Source organism: Chlorocebus sabaeus, chromosome 17 (assembly GCF_047675955.1).
Source record: "Chlorocebus sabaeus isolate Y175 chromosome 17, mChlSab1.0.hap1, whole genome shotgun sequence".
Lineage (NCBI taxonomy): Eukaryota > Metazoa > Chordata > Mammalia > Primates > Cercopithecidae > Chlorocebus > Chlorocebus sabaeus.
Genome location: NC_132920.1, coordinates 35,143,460 through 35,165,909, shown reverse-complemented (window position 1 = coordinate 35,165,909; position 22,450 = coordinate 35,143,460). Strand labels below are relative to the sequence as shown.

Genomic DNA, 22,450 nt, shown 5'->3' with positions numbered 1-22,450 from the left:
GTCTGAGACCCCGGTCTAACCCAGTGCTCTGCCACCATCACAGATGAGACCCTTGAGAGCCATCTCGGAAGCTGCAGAGACCAACGCTGAGGTGCACTCCGATTTAGGCGCATCTAAGAAAGTCCATAAAATAATGAATAAGTGACGATTGTTGATCTAAACATTTTTCCTAACAGGCAGCTTAAAATTCATTTTGTACCCTTTCCCCTCCCATAGGTAAAAGGAGTCACGGCTCTAAAAATAACAGCAAGATGGGGCTGTCTAGGTATTGGGGACTGTGAATTACAGGAGCATGACGTGGTCTGAAGCTGACCTCTCCCACCCGCTGAACATCTGTCTTCTGTGTGAGAGGAAGGCCTGAGCCAGAAAGGAGCCAGACTGCCAGGTTCTGTGGGGAAATGGCCACTTGGTACGGTACCTGAGATCTTCTGCCGCTCCTGAGAAAAGTCAATCCCTTCTCCAATAGAACTCATGATTTTCTCAATCTGAAATGGAAGAAAGAACAAAGAGGAGAGGTAGTCAGGCTTGGGGTAAACGTTGCCAGCTCACCACAGCGCCAGTGGGGGCTGACCTCCAGGTCTCTTTCAGATGCTTCCCAGCACCAGCACCAGCCTGCACGGTATCAGGACTCTCTGCTGCTCAGGTCTAAGACAGGCCTTCTCCGGCCCCAGCCCACAAGGTCTGAAGTACTGCTCTGAAGGGAGTGTGACGGTGACAGTCTGGGCTTATTAGCTGCTAGAAACACCGAAGAGCCTCTCCTCCAAGGCATCTCTATTTCATTCCCCAGCAGTTCTCCCAGACCAGCAGAGACTGGGGAGAGGCTGCAATCACAGGCCAGGCCTGACCATTTCATTGCTCACGCTAGCATTTCAATTCCATGAGAGTGGAGACTTTCCATGCTACCCTGAGTGCCCAGGGTAGTGCCTGGCAAGTCATCAGCATTCACCAGATAACTGACACGGTATGACCACAAGCTCTGGGGAGTGAGGATGATTTGAGAGCGCCTGCACACAGAAACCTCTGAGAAGGAAAGACGAGGCAGGCACTGATGCCCAAACAGAAGGCCTTTTGCTTCTTGGAGGCCAGCAGTCCTGGATGGAGCGCTGCGTTCAGGGGATGCGATGGGGCACAGACACCTGTCCCTCTTCTGGACCACATCAGAGAAAGCTAGTCTCAAAGCATCCAGTGGCTCTAGCACTGCCCCCAGTATGGACCACCTGTCCCAGCCATCTGGCCTTGGTCACTCTGGACCAGATCCAGCCCCCTTCCCCAGGAAACCTGGCCAGGGGCAGAACTAGGCAGTGGGGAGCAGCCACCTTCTCTTCTTCCCCTCCTCCTCCTTTTTGGGTTGCAGTGATAATGAGCTCATTCACTGCTCTTTTTCCAAAGAAATGAGAAAGAGGACCTTTTGTACCAGGGCTTGGATGCTCTTTCCTCTAAGTGCAAGTAAGGAGCCTGGGTCAGACAATCGGAAAAACAATTCTCTAGCCAGCCGGCTGGCAGACAAAGCCGTGCATCTGACACCCAGCAGAAGAGCACAGAGCAAGCGCCACCTCTCCTCGGGCAGCTGGGGGATCGGGAAGGTATCTTCCTCCAGCCACAGAAGTGACTGCTGGCTCAGGCTGTCACCCGACTGCTGTTAACCAGACTGCAAGCTCCTTCCCCGAGCACAGCAAGGCAGAGGGAAACAAATCTGACCCCAGGAGCAAACTGAGGCTGCATCTCTAAGCACTGGCCCCAGCAGCCCAGAAGCACGGGAGGGACAGTGGCAGAGCAGGTTGGCTCTGCCCCTTGAAGAAAACGCCTCCCTCCACCCCCATCACTTTCTTTGGCCCTGTTTCAAGTGCTGCCTCCTTCAGCAGGGGCAGCATGATACAAGGGAAACTCCCCAGACCTCCCAAAGCTTCCATTTATTGTTATTTTTATTATTCATTTTTTTTTTTTAAAAGAGAAGAGGTCTTGTTATGTTGCCCAAGCTGCTCTTGAACTCCTGGACTCAAGTGATCCTCCCACTTTAGCCTCTGAATAGCTAAGATGACAGGTAGGTGCCACCATGCCTTACTATTTTTAATTTTTTAATTTTTTGTTTTTTGAGGCAGGGTCTTGCTCTATTGCCCAGGCTGGAGTGCAGTCATGTGATCACGGCTCACTGCAACCTTGACCTCCTGGGCTCAATTGATCCACCCACCTCAGCCTCCCTAATAGCTAGGACTACAGGAATGCAACACCATACCTGGCTAATCTTTTGTTATTTTTTTTGCAAAGGCGGGGTTTCGTCATGTTGTTCAGGCTGGTCTCAAATTCTTGGACTCAAGTGCTGCGCACCCTGGCCTCCCAAAGTGCTAGGATTATAGGCATGAGCCACTGTACCTGGCTATTTTTTCTTTTTTGTAGAGAAAGGGTCTCACTATGTTGCCTGGGCAGGTTTCAAAATCCTGGGCTCAAGTGATCTTCCTGCTTTGGCCTCCCAAAGTGCTGGGACTACAGGCGTGAGCCACCGTACCTGGCAAGCTTCCATTTAAAATAGATAAAAATGAGGATGATACTGCCTTTGTCCAGGGTTGTGTGGATTAAAGGTATCATGTACATAAAGCACTTGGCTGAAGGTCTAGCTCACAGTAAATGCTCAATAAAAGGTTAGTTTGTTTCCACTTCTGCTCTGTTGTCCTGTGAGTGCTCCAGCTCAGTAAAACCTATTTTTAAAGTTGTAAAAATATTTTTACTTACACTTATTTTTTGATACATTCACATGATTCAAAATTCAAAAGATACAAAATGTTATTCAGAGAAAAGTCTCCCTTACCCATCTCCCAGTTGCCTCTCCTGCATTCTTCTATTCTACTCACATGCAGAGCTTACCATCACTGTAGACACCAATGAGGGTTGGCATCAACCATATTTTATTTGCCTTGTCACCCGCTGGGCCTGGCACATGGTAAATAGACAATCTATTGAATGAATCTGTGAATGAACCAAAGTGTAGTTTCCATTTCTTTAGAGTCTGCACTGGAAAAGCTGTTCTCCACGGCCATGCAGCGTGCCGGGGGAGGAAAGGGCTGAAATGGTGGGGTGACTCCAAGGTATCCTTTGAAATAAAGTCATATTATATATTTCATTAGCATCATAATCACTTAACATCCGAAGCCCCAGCTGACCTGTCCAATCAGCATCCCTTGGTGGTACAATTTGTGAAATTTGGCCAAAGGGCCTTTTGGCATCAGAGTGAACAGAGTTGAGCACCCCCGCTGCTTCTCCACTCCGCTCTTTCCTGCTTGCCCCAGGAGTCACCCACTAGTCAACCGACATAGGCCAGCAGAAGCCCAGGTTTTTTTAATTTTCTTTTTTTTGAGACATAGTCTCACTCTGTCACCCAGGCTGGAGTGCAGTGGCGCAATCATGGCTCACTGAAACCTTGAACTCCTGGGTTCAGGGGATCCTTCCCACCTCAGCCTCCCAAAGCGCTGGGGTTACAGGTGCCTGGCCCAGAAGCCCGGGTATCCAGAGAGGTGTTCCAGGTTGCAGACAGGCTGGGAAATGCTAATGGATGCTCTCAGAACGATTTTGCCCAGGCTAGGAAGTTGTTTTATTGTTTCATGAACTGCCGTGGCTAAGTCAAGCTGAGCTGGTTCTAGTTCCAGAAGAACTCAGGGTCCTCGGCACTGGACTCACAGCCTGTAACCCTGGACTCCTTCCTCAGCAACTGGAACCTGTCTTGGTGGAAGCTCAGGGCCAGGAGGGACAAGGCAGCAAAGAGGTCCTGTTTGGGCAGAGATTGGCAGGTCCCTGCCCTGGCACCAAAGCAGAATGTCTGGAGCTGTGGTCTGCCCAAGCCCTCAGCCTGAGCTGTGGAGATAGGGAGGAGCTGGAGCTCATCTTTTCTCCTTGCTTCAAACTCACCCTCATGGCCCAGAACCAGCAGAGAGGAAATATGATCATTTTAGTCTAGGCAAAGAAGACCATTCAGACACAGCAGATACCATTCTGATCTACACACTTCATGCAGTTTAACCTCCTAGGCTTGAGTTAAAAAACAATCTGAATAGGCAGCTTTCCCAGAAATGTTCTGCATTTCAGGGGAAGAGACAGGTTAGATGTAATGGAAGGGAACCATTTAGTGTTCTCCTCTTTTTCTGTGGTTTTGGATGAGTGACATTTTTGGAGAGAGATGAGAAATGGCCATGCTTCCTTACTACTGCACTTCACGTGAACTGACTGAAAACTTACACTTGTGTTTGTTAATATAAGGTCTTGAAAGTTATCACCATAATGGACTCTTGTCTTCACAAAATGCTTGGAAATACTCCATTTTCAGAAAGTTTTCAGGATGACTCTGTTAGACTATTTTTCCCTGCCAGGGCTGTGAAAAATGTATTCCCCATATGGCTGAAAACAAGAACAAAAACAAACACTGGAGATACTGCTGCTCAGGCCATCTGACATCTGCTTGTTTAGACCACAGGATTCTGGTTGCCCACGGGCTGGTGATGGGAGGTGGAGCTCTGCATGGAGAGGCCTCCATCCCCCATCACCAGGCGGCAGAGCCATGCAGATGACACCCAGCTTTTTAATAAATACTGGGATTTGAAGGAGGGGGAAGAAAGAGTTTTGATGGGTCTTCTGTATGCCAGGAAGTGTGCTGGGCACAGGCAGACCTCAAGCTTTGGTGCAACTTGGCTCCAAGGCCCGTGGGAAACCTCCCTTTCAGGAGGCAGTACAAGTCACCGCTGTGTGCAGGGCTACCACACGGGGCCAAATATCAGGACAGCAGGAATCAGTCTGGTCAACATGTCTAGAAGTTGGGGCCCCACATAGAGGAGGATGGAAAAGGAACCACCTTCCTTTTACTTTCCTTTGGTGTAAATGGGAGCATGAGAGAAGTTTCTACAGCTGACTTGGCTCCTGACATCAGACATTCCCTCCCAACACCCTTTCTGCTGCCTGGGAGTTGTTGGTGCCTTAGGACCCCCTGGCAGTTGGAAAATACACACGGGTCTCCTTAGGCCTTAGGCCTGAGCCACTGAGCCACGGGGCCGGAGACACCTTCCACCTCACCTCTTCCACTCAGCACTGATGACCTTATTGGCCCAGAAACACCTTCTGCTTTGCAGGATTACTTCCCTGATTAACTGTTTTATGGTGTGTCCCAGAGACACTAAAGAACCATTGAGGGTAAGAATCCTGCGTCACGCTGTTTACTTTAGGTCCCACCGTATGCCTTGTACACAGCTAGCACACTGGTGGTGTTCGATGACAAACCTTTGTTAGCTATCGCTAATACACCGGTCACTTTTACACTAACAGGGAAAGGGGGAAGGCAGCCAACAGACTCCCTCTGCACCAGTCTGAATTCTCTAACTCCCTTTCCCTCCTCATTTTTACGTTTCTCTGACTCTCTGAGTTGCTGGCACAAGGTTGGCACTCCCCCAAAGCACCTCACACTCCCAAACTTCCAGCTGATCCCTTCTCTGAGCAACCCTGCAGAGCCTTGATTCACAGCCAACCAAACATTATCCCACTTTTCATGGGAGGAAACTGAAGCTCTCCTCCATGGGCACTCCCAAACTGCCCACAGAGGGCACTGCACTCACTTTCACAGGTGCCACTGGCAGCCGAGCCTGCTTCCTGCTGCAGGGGGGCAAAGTGGCAGACCCTCTCCTCTGGCCAGATGGCCTTGCTTGGACAGTGCTCCCCATTCCCAGGAGCAGGGGGCCGAGTGGCTGAGCCACAGCCTCCTCAGCCTCACCAGATGCTCTGTGCCCATCCCATCAGGCGACTGCTGACGTCAAAATCGGTTCCTTAGGCTGTGCAAAGAACTCTAAAGACTGCTGACAGCTGCACTCCCAGGCCCAGAAACCACATAAGAATTCATCACCATCTCTGTCTTCTGCCTCTTAGCACAGACAGGCTCTCAGCCTAGAGTGGGCTTTGATTCCACATCTGAAAAAGGGTCACTGGCCAGGGTCTGGGTGATTTTTTTTCCTTCTCCTCCCAGACTGAATTGCGCATGGCCTTAGGAAAGACAAAGACGGATTGAAGTAAATTATTTGTCCTGATTTTCTAACCTTGTCAACTGCTTTTAGGAGAGGGAGGCAGAATGGGGTGGGGGAGGGGAAAGGCGCATGGCAGGGAATGAGTAACTATCTGCCAGCGGGCTCAGGGCTGTCCTTGCCGAGGCGACCAGACATGGCCGCTAACAATGAAGAACTCCTTTTCCACGGAGCGGGCTCGGTCTCCACTTCAGCTGTGTCTCACAGGGCGGCACTCAGGTTGTTACCATGTTCATTGCTGTGTCCCCCTACTTCAATCCCCTTTACATCTTCACCTTCTTTTTCAACTCCCCTTTTTCTACTAGGCTGAGAGACAACAGAGCTGTTTTGTTTCAAAAGTGCTTTGTCCGTCTTCCCTGACAAAGGCTACTATTAAAGCCTGCCTTTTGTGTTTGCCCCAGGCTGGGCTGGTGGGGAGAGGAAAGCCAGGGAGCTCTGGCTTCCAGAGCACAGTCTCAGGCTCTCACCTCCCACCTGCCCCCTCATTTTTGTCTTTCCTGTACCTCTTGGGTTGCTGATATTGGGTCTTGCTCCCTGAAAGCACCTCGCACCCCACAACTACCAGCTGGCCCTTTCCCTGACCCAGAGGTCAGGGCTTAGACCCACATCTGCAACTTGACAGAAAGGAAATACATGGACATGACATGAACATGACTGGGAGGAAATACGTGGCCCTGACTTGACATGACGTGAAGGAAGCACACGGAACTAATACTTGCCAAACGACCTTCTCATACCAGAACAGCCTACTGTAAAAGCAATCTTTTACTCAAAGTGCCAAGAAACTGCTGAAAGAATAAAAAAGTTGGGAGACCTAGATTCCAATTAACTTTATTATTGCTTGCCACATAACTCTGGGTTATATGCCAAGTACTGGCTTTAATAAGTGGGTCAAGAATCTAAAAGATTAATGAGGATTATGTATTTGGGTTCTAGTTCAATGTACACAATCTACTTTTCATCGAGGAGCAGGCTTACCTTTTGGCATGGTGGGGAGGGGTGAGGAGGAAGTACACAAACCTCAGAAAGCCTGCAGTTACCTAAAAACACTGGTTAACCTGCCACTTGGTCCTTCAGGCACCCCCACCAGCCTCCAAGTAACCTTCCCTCGGTCTGGTTCTTTCACAATCAGAATGTCATTACGGCACACTGCTAGTCTGGCTATGGATAAAACCAGGCCAAAGAAAACATCCTAAACTTCCACTCAGAATCAATTTCCTCAGTAGTGTGGCCAGGGAAACGGGTCTTAGCTCCTCAGATTCTACAGGAGAACACCTGTCTTATAATATCAGGGTGGTCAGATGTAAGATTCTCAGCACCGAATTACATATACTTAAGGTTTAAAAATACATACATATATACTTAATACAAATACACTATCAGGATCCATCAGTTGCCTTGAGATTTCCTGCAGTTTGCCACTCCTAATTACCTCTGAACTTGCGAAACAGGAAGAAGGTGGGTAAACGAAGTTGACAGAGTCCCTAAACTTCAGTTTAAAGCACTAGTTAAAAGATTTCAGATACAACATAAGAAAGAACACGTGCCGCAATGATTCCATTTATATGAAGTTCTAGAATAGGCAAAAGTAATTGAGAATGGAAAACTACCAGAAGAGGCTGGGTGAGGACTGGCTGGCTGGGGAAGGCACTAGGGAACTTTCTGGGAGCGATAGTAATGTTCAGTATCTTGATAGGAATTTGGGTTAGACAAATGTATGTATTGGTCAAAACTGATGGAATAACAGACTTAATAGATTTCACTTTGTATAAATTTTACCCCCACCCCAAATAACTATAAACAAACATCAAACTCCAGTTAATCATATATATGTTAAAGCGTTTGGGGATGAAAGTACTGATGTCTGCAACTTACTTTGAAATGCATCAAAAAATAACATGATTGCTAAGTGCACTGAGGGGTAGACAGATGGATAGATGCAATAAAGCTCATACAGCAAAATGCTAATTATAGAATCCATGCCCTACGTGGTGGATATACAGGCATTCACTATTCAAGTCTTTCAAGTTTTCTGTAGTTTGAAAAGTCTCATACTGAAATACTGGAAACATCTTTCAGGATCAGATCTTTTAGAGGATAATAAATTGTAAGATTAACACTAGTCTGAGTTTCATTTGTGATGAACTCTGCTCAACATGCTAATAAGCAAAGACATGCCCGAGAGGCGAAGGAAACAAAGAGAAAGGAATGTGGGAAAGTCGATGGCACCATTATTCCCTGTCACAAAGCCTTCTGGGGTACGGGCTCTCAGCACAGCTTCTGTGTTGTGGTATGGCTTTCTCTATTTTGGAACCCAGGCTAACCCCAGTCTTGACAGTCTGAAAACTCAATTATCAGTGTTCCCAGGATGTGTAGACCCTGGGAAACTGGCTCATATTAATCAGGGTCAAAAGAAATTGATCCCTACATCTGAGAGTTCCTTTAGCATGGTAAGCAGCACATTAGAATACTTAGCTAGTAGAATATGTTTGTATCCTCTGTCTCCTGAAATCAAATAAAATTACAAAATCAAATACACCTTCAAAATTCGGGAGTATGTGAAAGCTGTGTGAACTACATTGAAGGCTCATTCATCTTTCCTGAAAATAGAATTCATGTGCTCACAGCAAGGTCGACCACCGACCCTGAAAGCACTTTTGTTCAACAATGTGAAAACTCAAGACTTGCAGGGTGTGAGGTTCTGGGCTGGGTTCTTTCAGTGGGGTCCTTGCTGCACTAGGCACCAGCTGACTGCCCTCCTGGTGATTCAGTTCCTCCTCACAAGCACCCTGGTGGGGAGCTAGCATTCTTCCCACTTTAAAGAAGAGAAAAGCAAACATGAGAAAATCAAAATAACGTCCATGGGTCACAGCACTAGCCATATGTGGGCATTGCTCAATTCATTATCTACCTAATTCATGGTGTCCAGCTTGTTTCAAGCCTAGCTTTCACTCTATTAAAGCTCAGCGTAGGATTTCAAATGCACTGGATTGAGAACATTGGAAAGGCAGTGTGTAGGGGTGGAAAGAACAAGGACTTATGAATTAAAAACTTGAGCTCAAGTTCTGGTTCTGACACTTAATTAGCTGTGGAACCTTGGATAAGTCATTTAACTTTGTTGACTTTCAATTTCCTCTTCTATAAGGTGAAAAAGAGTCCTCACTCATGGGATCATTGCTATGGGCAAATGACCTGACTTCTCTTCCTTAAGATTCAGTTTCCTCAAACACAAAATGCACATACCAACAGAGGCCTGCTGTGAAGATCTGACACAATGTACAAGAGGTCTGAGTGCAGCCTTTGCTTTCAAGTAGGGCTATAATGAGGAGTTAATTTATTATGACACAAGTCTGAGCAAGCTGTGCATTGCCTAAAAGACACAGTTTTGGTGTAATTCATTCATTCCCTGAATGACATCATCCTAAAAGGCAAGGTTCTTGCTGCTGTAAGCACGGATGGTGAGATCTGTTCCTCGTTCAAAGGCAATGCCTGTCTCCCTCTGTTGCTGGGGGATTTTAGTCCCTGCCATTTCCCAGGGCCATAGCAGGAGATACTGCGCCTGTTTCCCTCTGTAACTTGACCAGATGCCAGCCTTACTTACTCTGGGAAACATCTGTAGTCCTCGTAAAACTACAGATGCCAGGCAAATAGTCCACACCACCCTCCTCCCTTGCACGTTTCAGTTTACAGCGATTAGACAGGGCTTGTACTTGCCATTCACATTCATCTGGTTCCAAAATAAACAAAATTCTATCTAAAAAACAAGTTAATCAAAACCCAGGTTCCTTTGTTTTTTGTTGTTTTGTTTTAAAAGATACACCAGAGGGAAAGGGCTTCCTTCTGGCAGAGAACGTTTAGAACATGCTGTGTGAACAATAGTTCACTTCCTGGACACTCAGCTGGAGGCAGCTTCTCCATTCAGGACAAAACGTTTTCTGTGAGGGAGTGACGCCTTTCTCCAAGGCAGCTCTTGGGGTGCGAACCAAACAGGAGGATCCAAGACAATACTGAAGCGAGGAGAGGGAACAGCGTCTCAACTCAGGCCTGCTCCTTCTCATGCAGGCTGTGGGTCGCCTCCAGCCCCTCACCTCAGAGACAGCTGGCTCCCACAGGGCAGGGTCTGCAGGTAGCGAAATGCCTGAGACTGTGGAATCGGCTTTGCCGCTTTCAGCAGCGCTGCTGTGAGCAAGCAACTTGTTCTTCCCACACCTCCGTTTGGTCATCTGTAACAGGGATAACGATGCCTACCTGGCAAGCCTGTTATTGATCTCCGCTTAAGCGACCTGCCAGCGAGCTAACTGCACGCCACCCCGTCCCTCAGTAAGTGATGCCAGCGGACGGTTATGTCCACACTGGGCAGGCTCGCTCCCCACACCATGATCTTCTGCTTCCACACACTCAGTGTTACCCTTACCAAGAGTCAGCTGGGGTCATTTCCAAAACTGCTTAGGATGGTTATATTTGTTGATGAAAATAGAAAATTTAATTAAACATTACATAAATTATGAAACCAGTGTAAAAGAACCTTCTCTGTGACAACCAAGTAAGTACTTTGAAGAGACTTAATAATGAGATCATTTTTTAAAATGTGCTCTTGAATTAAGTGTGGTTGGGGAAGTTGTAAAAAATTCCAAAAGAAATCTATACTCAGCTTGCTTCACAAGTGGTCAAATTCTGGCTTTACTTTTAAGAAGCAAACTGGAAATTTTAGTCAATGGTATTTTATGGATGTGGTTCATGTAATAAAAGGAAGGCAGAGAACCCCAAATTAGCAGATCTGCATTGGAAGAAAGGGCCCAGCTCCACATCAAAAGGGTACACATCGATCCATTTGGGGTTAAATTGTTTGATTCTTTTTAAAAAATGACTTCCTCCATTAACAGGGTTTTGTTTTTAACCAAACCAAACCACCCTCATCCCAAGTGGCCACGTAAGAGGCTTCTACTGGAACAATGGCACATGCGGAAAGCCTCTGGAGGAACTGGCAGTTTATGAGTGTCTCATAAACAAGATAGTCGCTATGACCGCAGAAACTCTCAAACCACCTTCACCATCCAATAAGTCAACTCCCAGAGACACAGAACCCCTCTCTGGCTGCTTTTTCCTAAAACGTCTCTCCCCTGCGGGGCGAAATTTTCAGCTCTTCTTTCTTCCTCATTGAGGTTCCTGTTCGAACAATGCCTTACACATTATTGATCACTGTCTCTGTCCAGGGCCAGCTAGCCAGGCCATGATCTTCAGGTTACAGACCACAGGCATGAGTAAGTCATGGGCTCTCATTGTCTGTCAACTCAGGTGACCTCACACAAGTCAAATTTCCAGCTTCTATTCATCTGCATATGGCAAGGGGTGAAAAGAAACTGCCCCAGCCCACCTAGTTCTCAAGCTGAGTGCACAGAGACAGAGGGTCACTCAGTTAACTAAGACCCTTCTCCCCAACACAGTCCTCCTACCTACCCTGACAGACCATAAAGCACGGAGGCAAAAGCAGGGGGAATCCTCCAAGTCTTGCAGACATATTCTGAGGCTCAAGGGCATCCAAGGTCATCCAAAAGAAAATGTCTGAGCTAGGAACCAATGCGTGCCCTGCCCCACCCACAACCCCATCACAGACAACAATTAATTATGGAAATGGCAACCTTATGTCCCCCAAATATAACCATGGAGGATACAACGATTAGAAACATTCCACCGGAAGGAAAGGTACATGGAAGATAACTATTTTCAGTTTCCTACGTAACCCTCACCTGTGAACAGGGATGCTAATGCCTGCTTCCCAGGATGGTGTGGGGAGGATGAGATGACACAGGGAGGGTGGCTGGCACACAACAAGCACTGATGAGCACTGGTGCCCTACCTGCACCCTTTGTGGACTGATTGCATCTAGAGTTTGTGCTTTAGAATTCTTGCACCAGAGGCAACCTGGCTGTACTGCACTGATGCAAACCTGCTCACGCATACATAAGGTCCGAGGATGGTTCCCGGTCTTTCGACACATGTGCATGCCTCTTCAGCTTCTTTTGTATTTCCCACTAGTGCTCCTATCAGGTAAAGCACTGGGTGGGCTCCGTCAACACCCAGTGGATAAAACAGACAAAGAGCTTTTAAAAGTGGTTACACCTTAACTGATTTTAGGGAGGGATTTGTTTAGGACATACATCTTTCTTGGATCTGAGATTTTTCCTGAAGAGAAAATGAGAGGGGGGAAATGTGGTGGCTAACTCAGCAAATGTGTGGCATCTTCCCACCTGACATTCCTCCAACTGCATCCTTACTGCCTCACTGCCCAGTTCCTGGGTCAATATCCTTTTAGATCAGCCCCATGCTGACCTCAACGACAAGGAACTGTGTTCTTTCCTCTTTAAAAAAATGAAATGTTTCTTAAATTCCAAAGAACGTATTTTATAGTATTGTGAGTTCAACAACAATAATAAATGACCCATTCACATGCCTCCTACCTGGTTTAAGAAATAGAAAATGCCCTTCCTGGGATCACTTCCCGCCATTTCTCTGCTCCTCTGAGACCACACCATCCTGAATTAAATGTTATTATCCTCTGGCTTTTCTTTCACCTACCATCTATGTCAGTATCCCTAAACCATATAGGGTTCTGTCTTTTTTTCTTAGCCAAGCAGACAGGAACACAACTTGATGTCCTCAAAGTAGCCCAACAGGTTCTGGAACCAAAGTTCAGATTGGTCACCTCCCTCTGGCTGGCAGGAAAATGGGAGGCCACAGAAGAGCTCAGCATCTGAAGAAAGGGTGGTGCTGGCAGGCAGAGAGCAACAAGCCCTGGTTTCTTGTTGGGCTGGCAGTGTGAGGACTCCTGAGAAAATCCATTCCCTATATGGGCAGCAACATGCAACAGCTGGGGGCTAAATGTCAGGTTAAAGTGTACAACCCCATGGGATTACTAGAAAGAACACAGCCTTTTCAAAACAGGCCAGTGAAGAGTGCCTATTCCAGGAAAGGCCCTGTGGACTTACAGTCTTGGGTTTGTTGGCAAGTGAGTCTTACAAGTTGCAATTATGGAGTGTACAAATTTTCTCAGGAAAGACACCAAGAAAAGTGGCATGAAGGGAGAGGAAAGGCGGAAAAGATGGCCATGCAATCCTCTCCACTTTGTGGGACCTTTGCAGTGGCAGACCCCCAAGCTGCCCACAATTCAAAGGCCATCTCCAATCTCAGCCTGCAAGAAGATTTCAGAGTAATTACAGCCCACCAGTCTCAGCTGTTTTGTAAGCGTTGATTGCTGCCAACAGCTGTTCTCTAGGGGCTTTGTGTATGTGCCAGGAGGTAGGGCCCTTCAGAAAATGAGTGGAAGCTACAACCTCAAGACAATATCTAGAGAGAAGGCACTCAGAAGAGCCAAGGAAAGAGCTAGTTTATTAATGTTTGACCAAGACCCAGGACAACTATTATTTTTAGTATTTCTCATAACTTTATAACATCCCCAATTGTTGGCTATTTATTGGCTATTTTCCACAAACCTCTCAGTTTCCCATTTTTGTTTTAACATGCAATAAAATCTTAAAAGGGGACTGTGTGCTTATTTCAAACACAGCAAAACTGGGGAGACACTGGAAAACATTATTCCTTCCCCAGAGTTCTGGGATACGAGGGATGAGGGAGGACACAGTGGAGGCAGGCACCTGGACAGGTGGGCCAATCCCTGAGGTCTATGGGAGAGAAGAAAGGGGTGAAGGGGAAGCCTACTGGGATCCCAAAGAGTCCCTGGCTAATGGCCAGAGGGTCCCAGGCTGGGCTTCTAAGCTCCACTGTCAGTCAGGGCATAGGAATCTTATCTTCGAAAATTCTGCCTCTTGTAGAATCAAATGCTTGAGTAATAAGTGAACTGGTGTAGAGAGAGTCTGAGACTGAAGGAAATAATCAGTAAGAGCCTTGTTTTTCTCAAATACTTTTGTGCTCAGGCCATGTGTGTCTGTGTGTAGGCACATACATCAGAATCTCAAATATGCTTCTACACAACTGAAAATAAACAGGATGGCTCTGGTCAAAACTGTGAAGTTCAAAATCTCCAACTCCTCTTTTTTCCTTTGCCCCCAGAAGTGGGAATAAGTGAGAACAGCTGGTACAGGGATCAACAAACTCGGCCCTTGGGCTCTCACCACCAATCAGTGGAAATGGAGGAAAGGAAGATGAGGGTCACAGGAGGCAGGCAGCTGCAGATTCAGCAAGCAGGGCCTCAGACATCATCCACACGACTCTCTCAGTTTTGCAGATGAGAAAACTCAGGCTCGGCGGGGCTAAATAATTTAACCAAGTTAACAAGGCTGGCAATACAGGGCCTAAACCTTTCTTGCTGCCTCTCTGCCAAGATACTCCACTGATTTTGCAGTTGAGGAGATGGCAGAATATGGAGCAGCCCTTGATGAAGATACTTTCTATGGCCTGAGTTCTGTTCCCTCACATTTCATATACTGAGGCCCTTACCCCCACTATGAAGGTATCTGGAGATGGGGCCTTTGAGAGGTAATTAGGGTTAGAGGAATTCGTGAGGGTAGGGTTTATAAGAAGAGGGAGATACATATATTCTGCCATGTGAGATTACAGTGAGAAAGCAGCCGTTTCTAAGCCAGGAAGAGGGTCCTCGTCAGGGGCCATGCTGGCTGGCATCTTGATCTTGGACTTCCCAGCCTCTAGACCTATGAGAAATAAATGTCTGTTGTTTAAGTCACTCAAACTATGGTATTTTGTTATAGAAGCCTGAGCTGTCTAATATATGACTTAGGCCTCTGGAGGGCTGAGTACTGAAGGAAAAAGACCTGAGAAAAATGATCTTTCTTACCCTTCCTTCTCTATAGCCCTGGGCAGAAACACACACTTGCCTCTTTCAGGAGAATGGCTTCTGTGCAGAGCACTGTGCTGTCCCACTTCAACAGGGACACAAGTGGCAGTGACCCCTTAATTTGGTAAGTTTTTGGGCCATTTTCCTTCCTAACTGGGAGAAACAGAAATGTTGTAAAGCTGTCAACTTTTTACCAAGGGAAATGACTTTAAAAATTAACAGGATGGGCCAGGCATGGTGTCTCACGCCCATAATCCCAGCACTTTGGGAGGTTGAGGCAGACAGATCACCTGAGGTTGGGAGTTCAAGACCAGTCTGACTGACATGGAGAAACCACGTCTCTGCTAAAAATACAAAATCAGCCAGGTGTAGTGGCGCAGGCCTGTAATCCAGCTACTTGGGAGGCTGAGACAGGAGAATCGCTTGAACCAAGGGGGCAGAGGTTGCAGTGAGCTGAGATCGCGCCATTGCACTCCAGCCTGGGCAACAAGAGCAAAACTCCATCTCAAAAAAAAAAAAAAAGTATGAGGGAGATCTTTGTGGTGAAAGAATAGTTCTGCATCGTGATTGTGGTGGTGATCACATGAACTTACACATGATAAAAATGCATATAACCCCCCACCCACACACACACACACACACACACACACACACACAAGTACATGCAAAACTGGTGAAACGTGAATAAGGTGTGTGGATTGTTCCACGGTCAATCTCCTGGTTTTGGTATTGTATTAGAGTTAAATAATATAGTACCATGGGCAGAAACTAGGTGAGGGGTACTAAAAAAAGGACCTCTCTGTACTATTTCTACAACTTCCTGTGAATCTATTATTATTTCAAAATAAATTTAATAGAGAAAAACATTTAACAATCAACATGAAAACTATCCCTTTGTTTTATAAAAGAAAGAACAACGGAAGCATAGAAAAAAGGCCAGGTGCCATGCCTCATGCCTTTAATCCCAGTGCTTTGGGAGGCTGAGGCAGGAGGACCTCTTGAGGCCAGGAGTTCAAGACCAGCCTGGGCAATACAGCGAGACCCTGTCTCTACAAAAAAACAAAAAAACAGCCAGGCATAATGGTGCACACCTATAGTCCTACCTACTGGGGAGGCTGAGGCAGAAGGGTCACTTCAGCCCAGGAATCTGAGGTTATAGTGAGCTGTTGTCACACCACTGCACTCCAGCCTGGGCGACAGAGTGGGACCCTGTCTCTAAAAAAATAAAATTAAAAAAAGGGAAAGAATGAACATAATCAGAATAAAGGTGGTTGCAATCAAATACCATCAGCACCATCACAGCACTCTTCACTGTCCTTAACTTTCTCCTTTCATCATGGACTGGTCGAAACCGTATTGAGGACTATCTCAGTAAGAATGCACAGTTCCAGCTTCCCCATCTTCACCACTGTGGCACGCAAACAACGTGCCAGCGGACCCACCCACAGGGAGGCCAGGCATAAAGCTCCCTTTCTTCCCAGCCTGACTGGCTTCTGACAGTTCTCTCAGCCTAGAGAAAATGGAAAACAACAGTAGGACAAGATGCGGGTGCGGGTTGCAGTTAGAGGAAAGGCACAGGCTGGCAAGAAATTTAAGTTTCTCTTCTGCCTTCTATTCCTCTTACTAGTGCCCAGAACCCTCTGCTTTCCTTTTCTCCTCCCCCAGAGACAAAGAGACCTGATGCCAGCCATCTATGTGTCCCAGGATTTTTCATTCACTCCATCCTGCCCTGTCCCTGGCCCAGACTCTGAGACCCAGGGTCTATTCTCATAGTGCCCTCTCCCTTTTCTTGCCACCACCCTTGGCAGCTGCTCTCAGCCCCCGAGTACTTGCCTGCTCATGTCCCCTCCAGAACAGGAACCCCAGGGAAAACCCTTCCTGTGCCAAGAGTGACAGCACTGGTGCGCCTCAAAGACCTGGGGGCGGTGTACACATGAAAGCCTGAGAAGCCCCAGCCCAGGACCACTAATGGGTGGTAGACAATATGCATTCGTCATTTCTAAACCCTCCTATCTGCCAGTTTCCAACTGCAAGCACCTGTGACTCTGAGGATTCTCTCAGGCTGCCAGAGCCCTCTAGACCTACCTGTACACTGGGTAGACTAAAAGCGAGAGGGAATTAATGTCCTGTCCCTACTCCCACTAGGTGAGCAGCCCTCATCCAGACTGACTGGAAGTGGTAGATAAATACCCCAGCTCCCTTGATCTAAAGTAAGTTTGAGTCTCCCAGACTTCCGCAGCAGGTCTAAGCCCCAGGGCCCAAGGGGTAACCTGCTTGATAACAAATCCTTTATTGGTTTCCTTTCTTTCTCACTCCCCCACTCCCCTACCAATACTTCCTGGGATCACCTCCCAAATAAGCTATTTGCATTTAAATACTGCTTTTGAGATTTTAAAACTCAACCAGAGATAGGTGGTCACAGGGAATCCTAACAATTGGGAAATTTGAGCCAGAATTTCATATATGAATGAGTATATTTCTGTGAGTGAAGAATGTACATCTGTGTAATTAGGGAAGTCACCAACAGTAATGACTGCTAGCAGATACTAAAAAGCTATAGGGAAAAACTATAAAAACTTGATTTGCCTAGGTAATATTCATTATGGCCATTTATATGAACTACTTTTCATTTGCCTAATTACCACTGGCACAAGAACTACCATGTATATATTAACTATGTCAGATAAAACTTGCATTACATTTTATTTGATTGCTAGTGTTATGTAATCCCATGCCTGGTTCTTGCGTGTTCATAACTGGGCGCTCACATGCACAGTCTATTCACGAGTAGAGGGAACACTGTTAGGACCTGGCTCTTAAAGCCTTGGTTCTCAAACCTCAGCCTTGGTTCTCAAACCTCCTCTCAAACCTGAGGAGCCTGTAAAAACATTACCGGGCCCCAGCCCCAGAGTTTCTAATTCAGAAGGCCTAGGGCAGGAGGGAAGAATTTGCATTTCTAGCAAGTTCCCAGGGACAGTGATGCTGCTGGTCTGCAATTGCCCTTTGAGAACCACTGCTTTAAGATACCACATGAGAGAAAGATGGAACTATAGGGTTAAACTTGCCACTCAGCATTAGCAACACGAAAGGCTGACCAGTCTGTCTACTGTTTCTACAAAACCAGCGGAATCCTCTAATACCCTAGATCAGTCACTGAACCAAAACCAGATTTGGTATGTGGACAGTTTAAACCAAAAAAAAGTTGACATAACTGTTAAACAAATCTCGAGAGACCTGGGTTTGCTCATTTATTCAACAAGTGGGTATCAAGTACCCAGTCTGCGCCAAAGATGTTGCTATGCAGCAGAGGTTTGGACGCTGTCAAAGGTCTCATGAGACTCTGAGTAGGTCACATCCTTAATGGGCTCAGTTTCCTAACCAGTAACGAGAGAACTCACACTTAGGGAACCTTCTGACTCTGATGTTTTACAATGAAAACCAACGCAGCATCACAGCTCAAAGCAAAAATATTCTGCCTCGTCGCCTGGGCAGCATGAAGTCAAACGTGAGTAAGATCCTAGACGCCGATCCTAGATGCCCCAACAGGCCAACTGTGACAGGACAGGTGAAGCCCTGGCAGCAGTCCTCAGTCCCAGACCCTTCCAGCTGCTCAGAGTCCAATTCAACTCATGAATGCCCCAATTAAAGGTGCTGCCAAGGTAAGTTAGTACTATGCCCAACACCAACCAAAGAATGTAAAAGCACCCAGCATGAAATCCATGTTCATAATTGGTACTCCCCTGATATATTATGACATTTAATCACTCCAACTGCTGAAGGGAAAACCAGAGCCATTCACTAGAATTAAGGATGCTATGATAACCTCCTCAACTGGGGTTTTAAATGAACCTTGTGCTAACAGCTTTCCTGCTCTGAATGTAAAGCAGGAGGCAAGCGGAGAGAGGTGGGGCAGCCACCTGTGAAGGGCAGTCACTGAGGACACTGCTCTGTATTTCCAAGAGGCCTGGTTTCTGAATGAAGCCAACAAGCACTGGCCTGCCACACTCCACAGGGAACCGGCAGGAAACACTCTTGTTTTATTCTGTTTAACAGACAGACAAACTGATATGCAGGGATGACTAATAAATCAGCTGTGGAACTGAGAAGTGAGGCTGATTCCTGACTAACCCAGGTTGGCAACCTCTAAGCAGTTTGCAGCCAGGCTTGAGGTAGAACTCAAAACAAACATCTAGGAGACCCATGTGTCAATGTGACATGAGGGATAAACAGGTGGAAACAGAGGCCAGTAATGGCCATGTCAAGAGGGGTACCCAGGGGATGGGGCACATTTACCCACCTATAAGCTCAACAGCCTCCTGCCAAGCCAACACCAAAAAAAAAAAAAATGCTTTTACATATAAACTACTAATGTTTTCTTAGTCTTATTTAAGGTATAAATAAAAGTGTATTTTAGAAATTCTTTTTGTTGATCTAAGACATAAAACAGGTAAAACAAAGCCAAACAGTGAAGCACATCATTCAGACGAGCCCCCAGCCCCTACTTCAACCAGACTGCTTCTCTTAAGCCTTTTTTAGATAGAATTCAGGAGCCACTTGACTTCCTTCAAGGAAACTTCCTAAGAGAAGGAACTGTGTCCTTTAACTCTACTCCCTGCACCCATCACCTAGCACCAAGCCTGACACATAATTGGCACCTAGTAAATACCTGCTGATAAAGTAAAGCGCACGGTCCAGGCCAGCCCCCCTCAGCCACTGGCAGTGCAGCTGAGAACAGGGCTCCAGGGAGGCCTGCCAGCGCGTTTCTGCCTGTTACTCAGGGCGAGGCCGTTCCCAAGCCAACATCCACCACTTACTCACGGGTAATGAGTCTCACAGGCTATCACCATCAATGTCAAGAGAGCTGTTTCCTTCACTTGTTGTAAAATATCCCCTTTAAGTTTTTGCATCTGGGTTTTGGCTCAGGATGCCAGGATTCGTGATCAAGGCTGTCCTTAGCCCATGTGTCCTTCTGTGATATCACAGGGATCAACCATCACTCAGCTCAGGCTTCCTCTCTTCAGCCTCACTTTTGTAGATCCGATTGCCTCTGACCATGCTCACTTCAGATTTATGATGTTTCATTTCCTTTTCTAGCACAACAGTGAAGAAATATAGACACAATTACCTTATTACATAAAATTTAGCAAATGATGCAATGATACTGGCCTGAGTAATACCAAGCCTACAAAGGCTTAAAACTGTTTTTAAATTAATGTTAAGTGAGAGGCACTGTCTAAACTAAACTAAAAGGCATAGCCACAGATTTGACAAGAGGTACATGGTGCTCCCCGGATGCAGACAGAACTTCCCATAAGCTGGGTCTAGACCCAGGAATCTTGTAATTTCTTGTTTCAGATGCTCTGACTAACGTCAATGAGTGCCCTGCAGGTCCACTTGCTTTCCCCAGTGCCACTTAGGCTGTCCCTGAGAAACAAGGCTGGCTGGGGCTAGTGACTGTGGGAGAGCTGATCCCACACTATTCACTTTCCAAGTCTGTCTCGGGTTTGACTCCAGACAGAGAACAAACATTCAAGAAAAAGAACCAAAACACTTATGGTGATGTCAAAATAGAAAAACACCCACAAAAGCTTATACACAATTTGCAGTGGATCGCTGCAATGAAACACACACACACATGCTGTTCCTTGAAAAGGAGAAAGCAAAACTAAGTGGCAAAAGGTACCAAGATAGCAAACTAATACACCTCTAAGAAATTCATCAGTAGACACACAGATACACCCCTGGCAAAAAGTACACAGCAAACCTAAACCTGCAACATTATGTTCTCATAATGCCACATACAGCAGTTGAAAGCCCGGCAATAGTGGGTGCTGAGGAAATGTTGCTTTGTGGAACCATGACCAAAGGAACCTGAGTGTTAACACCACTGATGACTTCTAACAAGTACCTTAGTGGAGTTCTCTTCCAGGAACAGGACCCGATCCTGCCGTTGAGTAGGCTGCAACATCCAGCCTGCTCAGGTCCACCTGGGGAAGTGAACCCCTTCCAGAGCACAGAGAGACGTTAATGCATCTCTGCACGAGGACCAATAGACTCGTTCTTCACTGAGATCAATCTGTGTTTCCATCCTCAAGGGGCTGGCAGATTTTACATTGAAATCTTTGTCAGCAGTGAAACAAATGCATCCATCACTAAGCTCCTGCCTTAGAAATGGGCAGTTCTTGAGTTGTTGCCCAAGATGAAAAAAGGCCAAAATCTAATTGAACCTACAGGAAGAATTTAGTACAGAGACACAGCATTATCTGAACTGGAGCATGGCCAGACCTCTAGGTTAATACCCCAACAGGAGAGACTCATCAAAGACCTTATTTCAGGATCAGCAGTAATATTTTCGATTCTTAAAAAATGGGCCTTGGAAATTTTTTCTTTAACCCAATGAATTCCACCAGCATCCTACACGTCTGAGATGTGAACTCTCTCCTCTACTAAGTGCCTATAAGGCCCGTAATGGCTGTAAGCACATGGACCCAGCTGAGGATTTGTTTAGTTCTGCTTTGCTCTGCTACAGCAAGACCTTCTGGAGACCTGTGGGAACATATGGAGCTACCCCAGCAGGAGCTGACATTTTATTTTGTTTTTGTTTTTTTTTTTTGTTTTTTTTTTTTTGAGACGGAGTCTCGCTCTGTCGCCCAGGCTGGAGTGCGGTGGCGCAGTCTCCACTCACTGCAAGCTCCGCCTCCCGGGTTCACACCATTCTCCTGCCTCAGCCTCCCGTGTGGCTGGGACTACAGACGCCCGCCACCGCGCCCGGCTAATTTTTGTATTTTTAGTAGAGACGGGGTTTCACCGTGTTAGTCAGGATGGTCTCGATCTCCTGACCTCGTGATCCGCCCATCTCGGCCTCCCAAAGTGCTGGGATTACAGGCGTGAAGGAGCTGACATTTTAACAAAAATATACCATATCTGGTTTGGTTCTTTTCTTCTCTCAATCTAATTTGGAATAATAGGGGCCAAGAACTGTCCAAACTATTTCTGTTCTTGACTTACATATATGATACTTAGAAGCAGAAAGACTGTTAACACCAATGTGACATTATCAAGGGGGATTCTATTTGCATTCTTTATAAATGTTAATTATGTATGGAGGCAGGAACAGGCAGTGAATGAAGTTAGCTTAAAACATGCATTTGACATTTAAATGCCAAATTCATCTCCCCCTTTCCAAACCAGCTTGTTTTAGTGAAATATTTTTACCTTTAAAAAATGGGTGAGGAAGGATTAATTGATTAATTAAGTGAGAAAGTCATAAGACATTCAGTATATGTCTCCCAAAATCTGCAAATTTCTGTGCTCACATCTATGAAGCAAATTATTCTGAATATGCTTTAGAATCCCTAAGTTGTGGCATAAAAGGGCTCTTTACCTTATTACTAAAGAAAGAAAAAGAAAATAAAATTCCAAATTTAAGGGCGAGGTAAAGGAGAAGGGCTTATTGTATCTCCCTCAAAAAGAAGAAAAACAGATATCTATCTATGCCCAAACGGAGCAAGTCTTTAGCAATCCACACCTTGAGTTCTTTGGGGGAAAACATGACATTTTAAGGACTCAGGACATCCCACATCCTTCTGAGGCC

At 46.3% G+C, this 22,450-nt stretch overlaps 1 protein-coding gene across 8 annotated transcripts in view; it reads right to left on the bottom strand.

Moving 5' to 3' along the window:
* The window catches only part of ANKS1A (ankyrin repeat and sterile alpha motif domain containing 1A), a 194,033-nt gene that overhangs the window by 37,722 nt on the left and 133,861 nt on the right, over nucleotides 1-22,450 (bottom strand). For 4 of the 8 annotated variants that reach the window (XM_007972855.3, XM_007972858.3, XM_007972857.3 and 1 more), the window contains 2 exons: nucleotides 419-485; nucleotides 21-113 (listed from right to left, as the gene is read on the bottom strand). In XM_007972855.3, the coding sequence (XP_007971046.3) occupies nucleotides 21-113; nucleotides 419-485 (160 nt within the window). The remainder of the gene's footprint in view (nucleotides 1-20; nucleotides 114-418; nucleotides 486-22,450) is intronic. The other 4 variants (XM_007972861.3, XM_007972859.3, XM_073005928.1 and 1 more) reach the window with 1 other exon arrangement.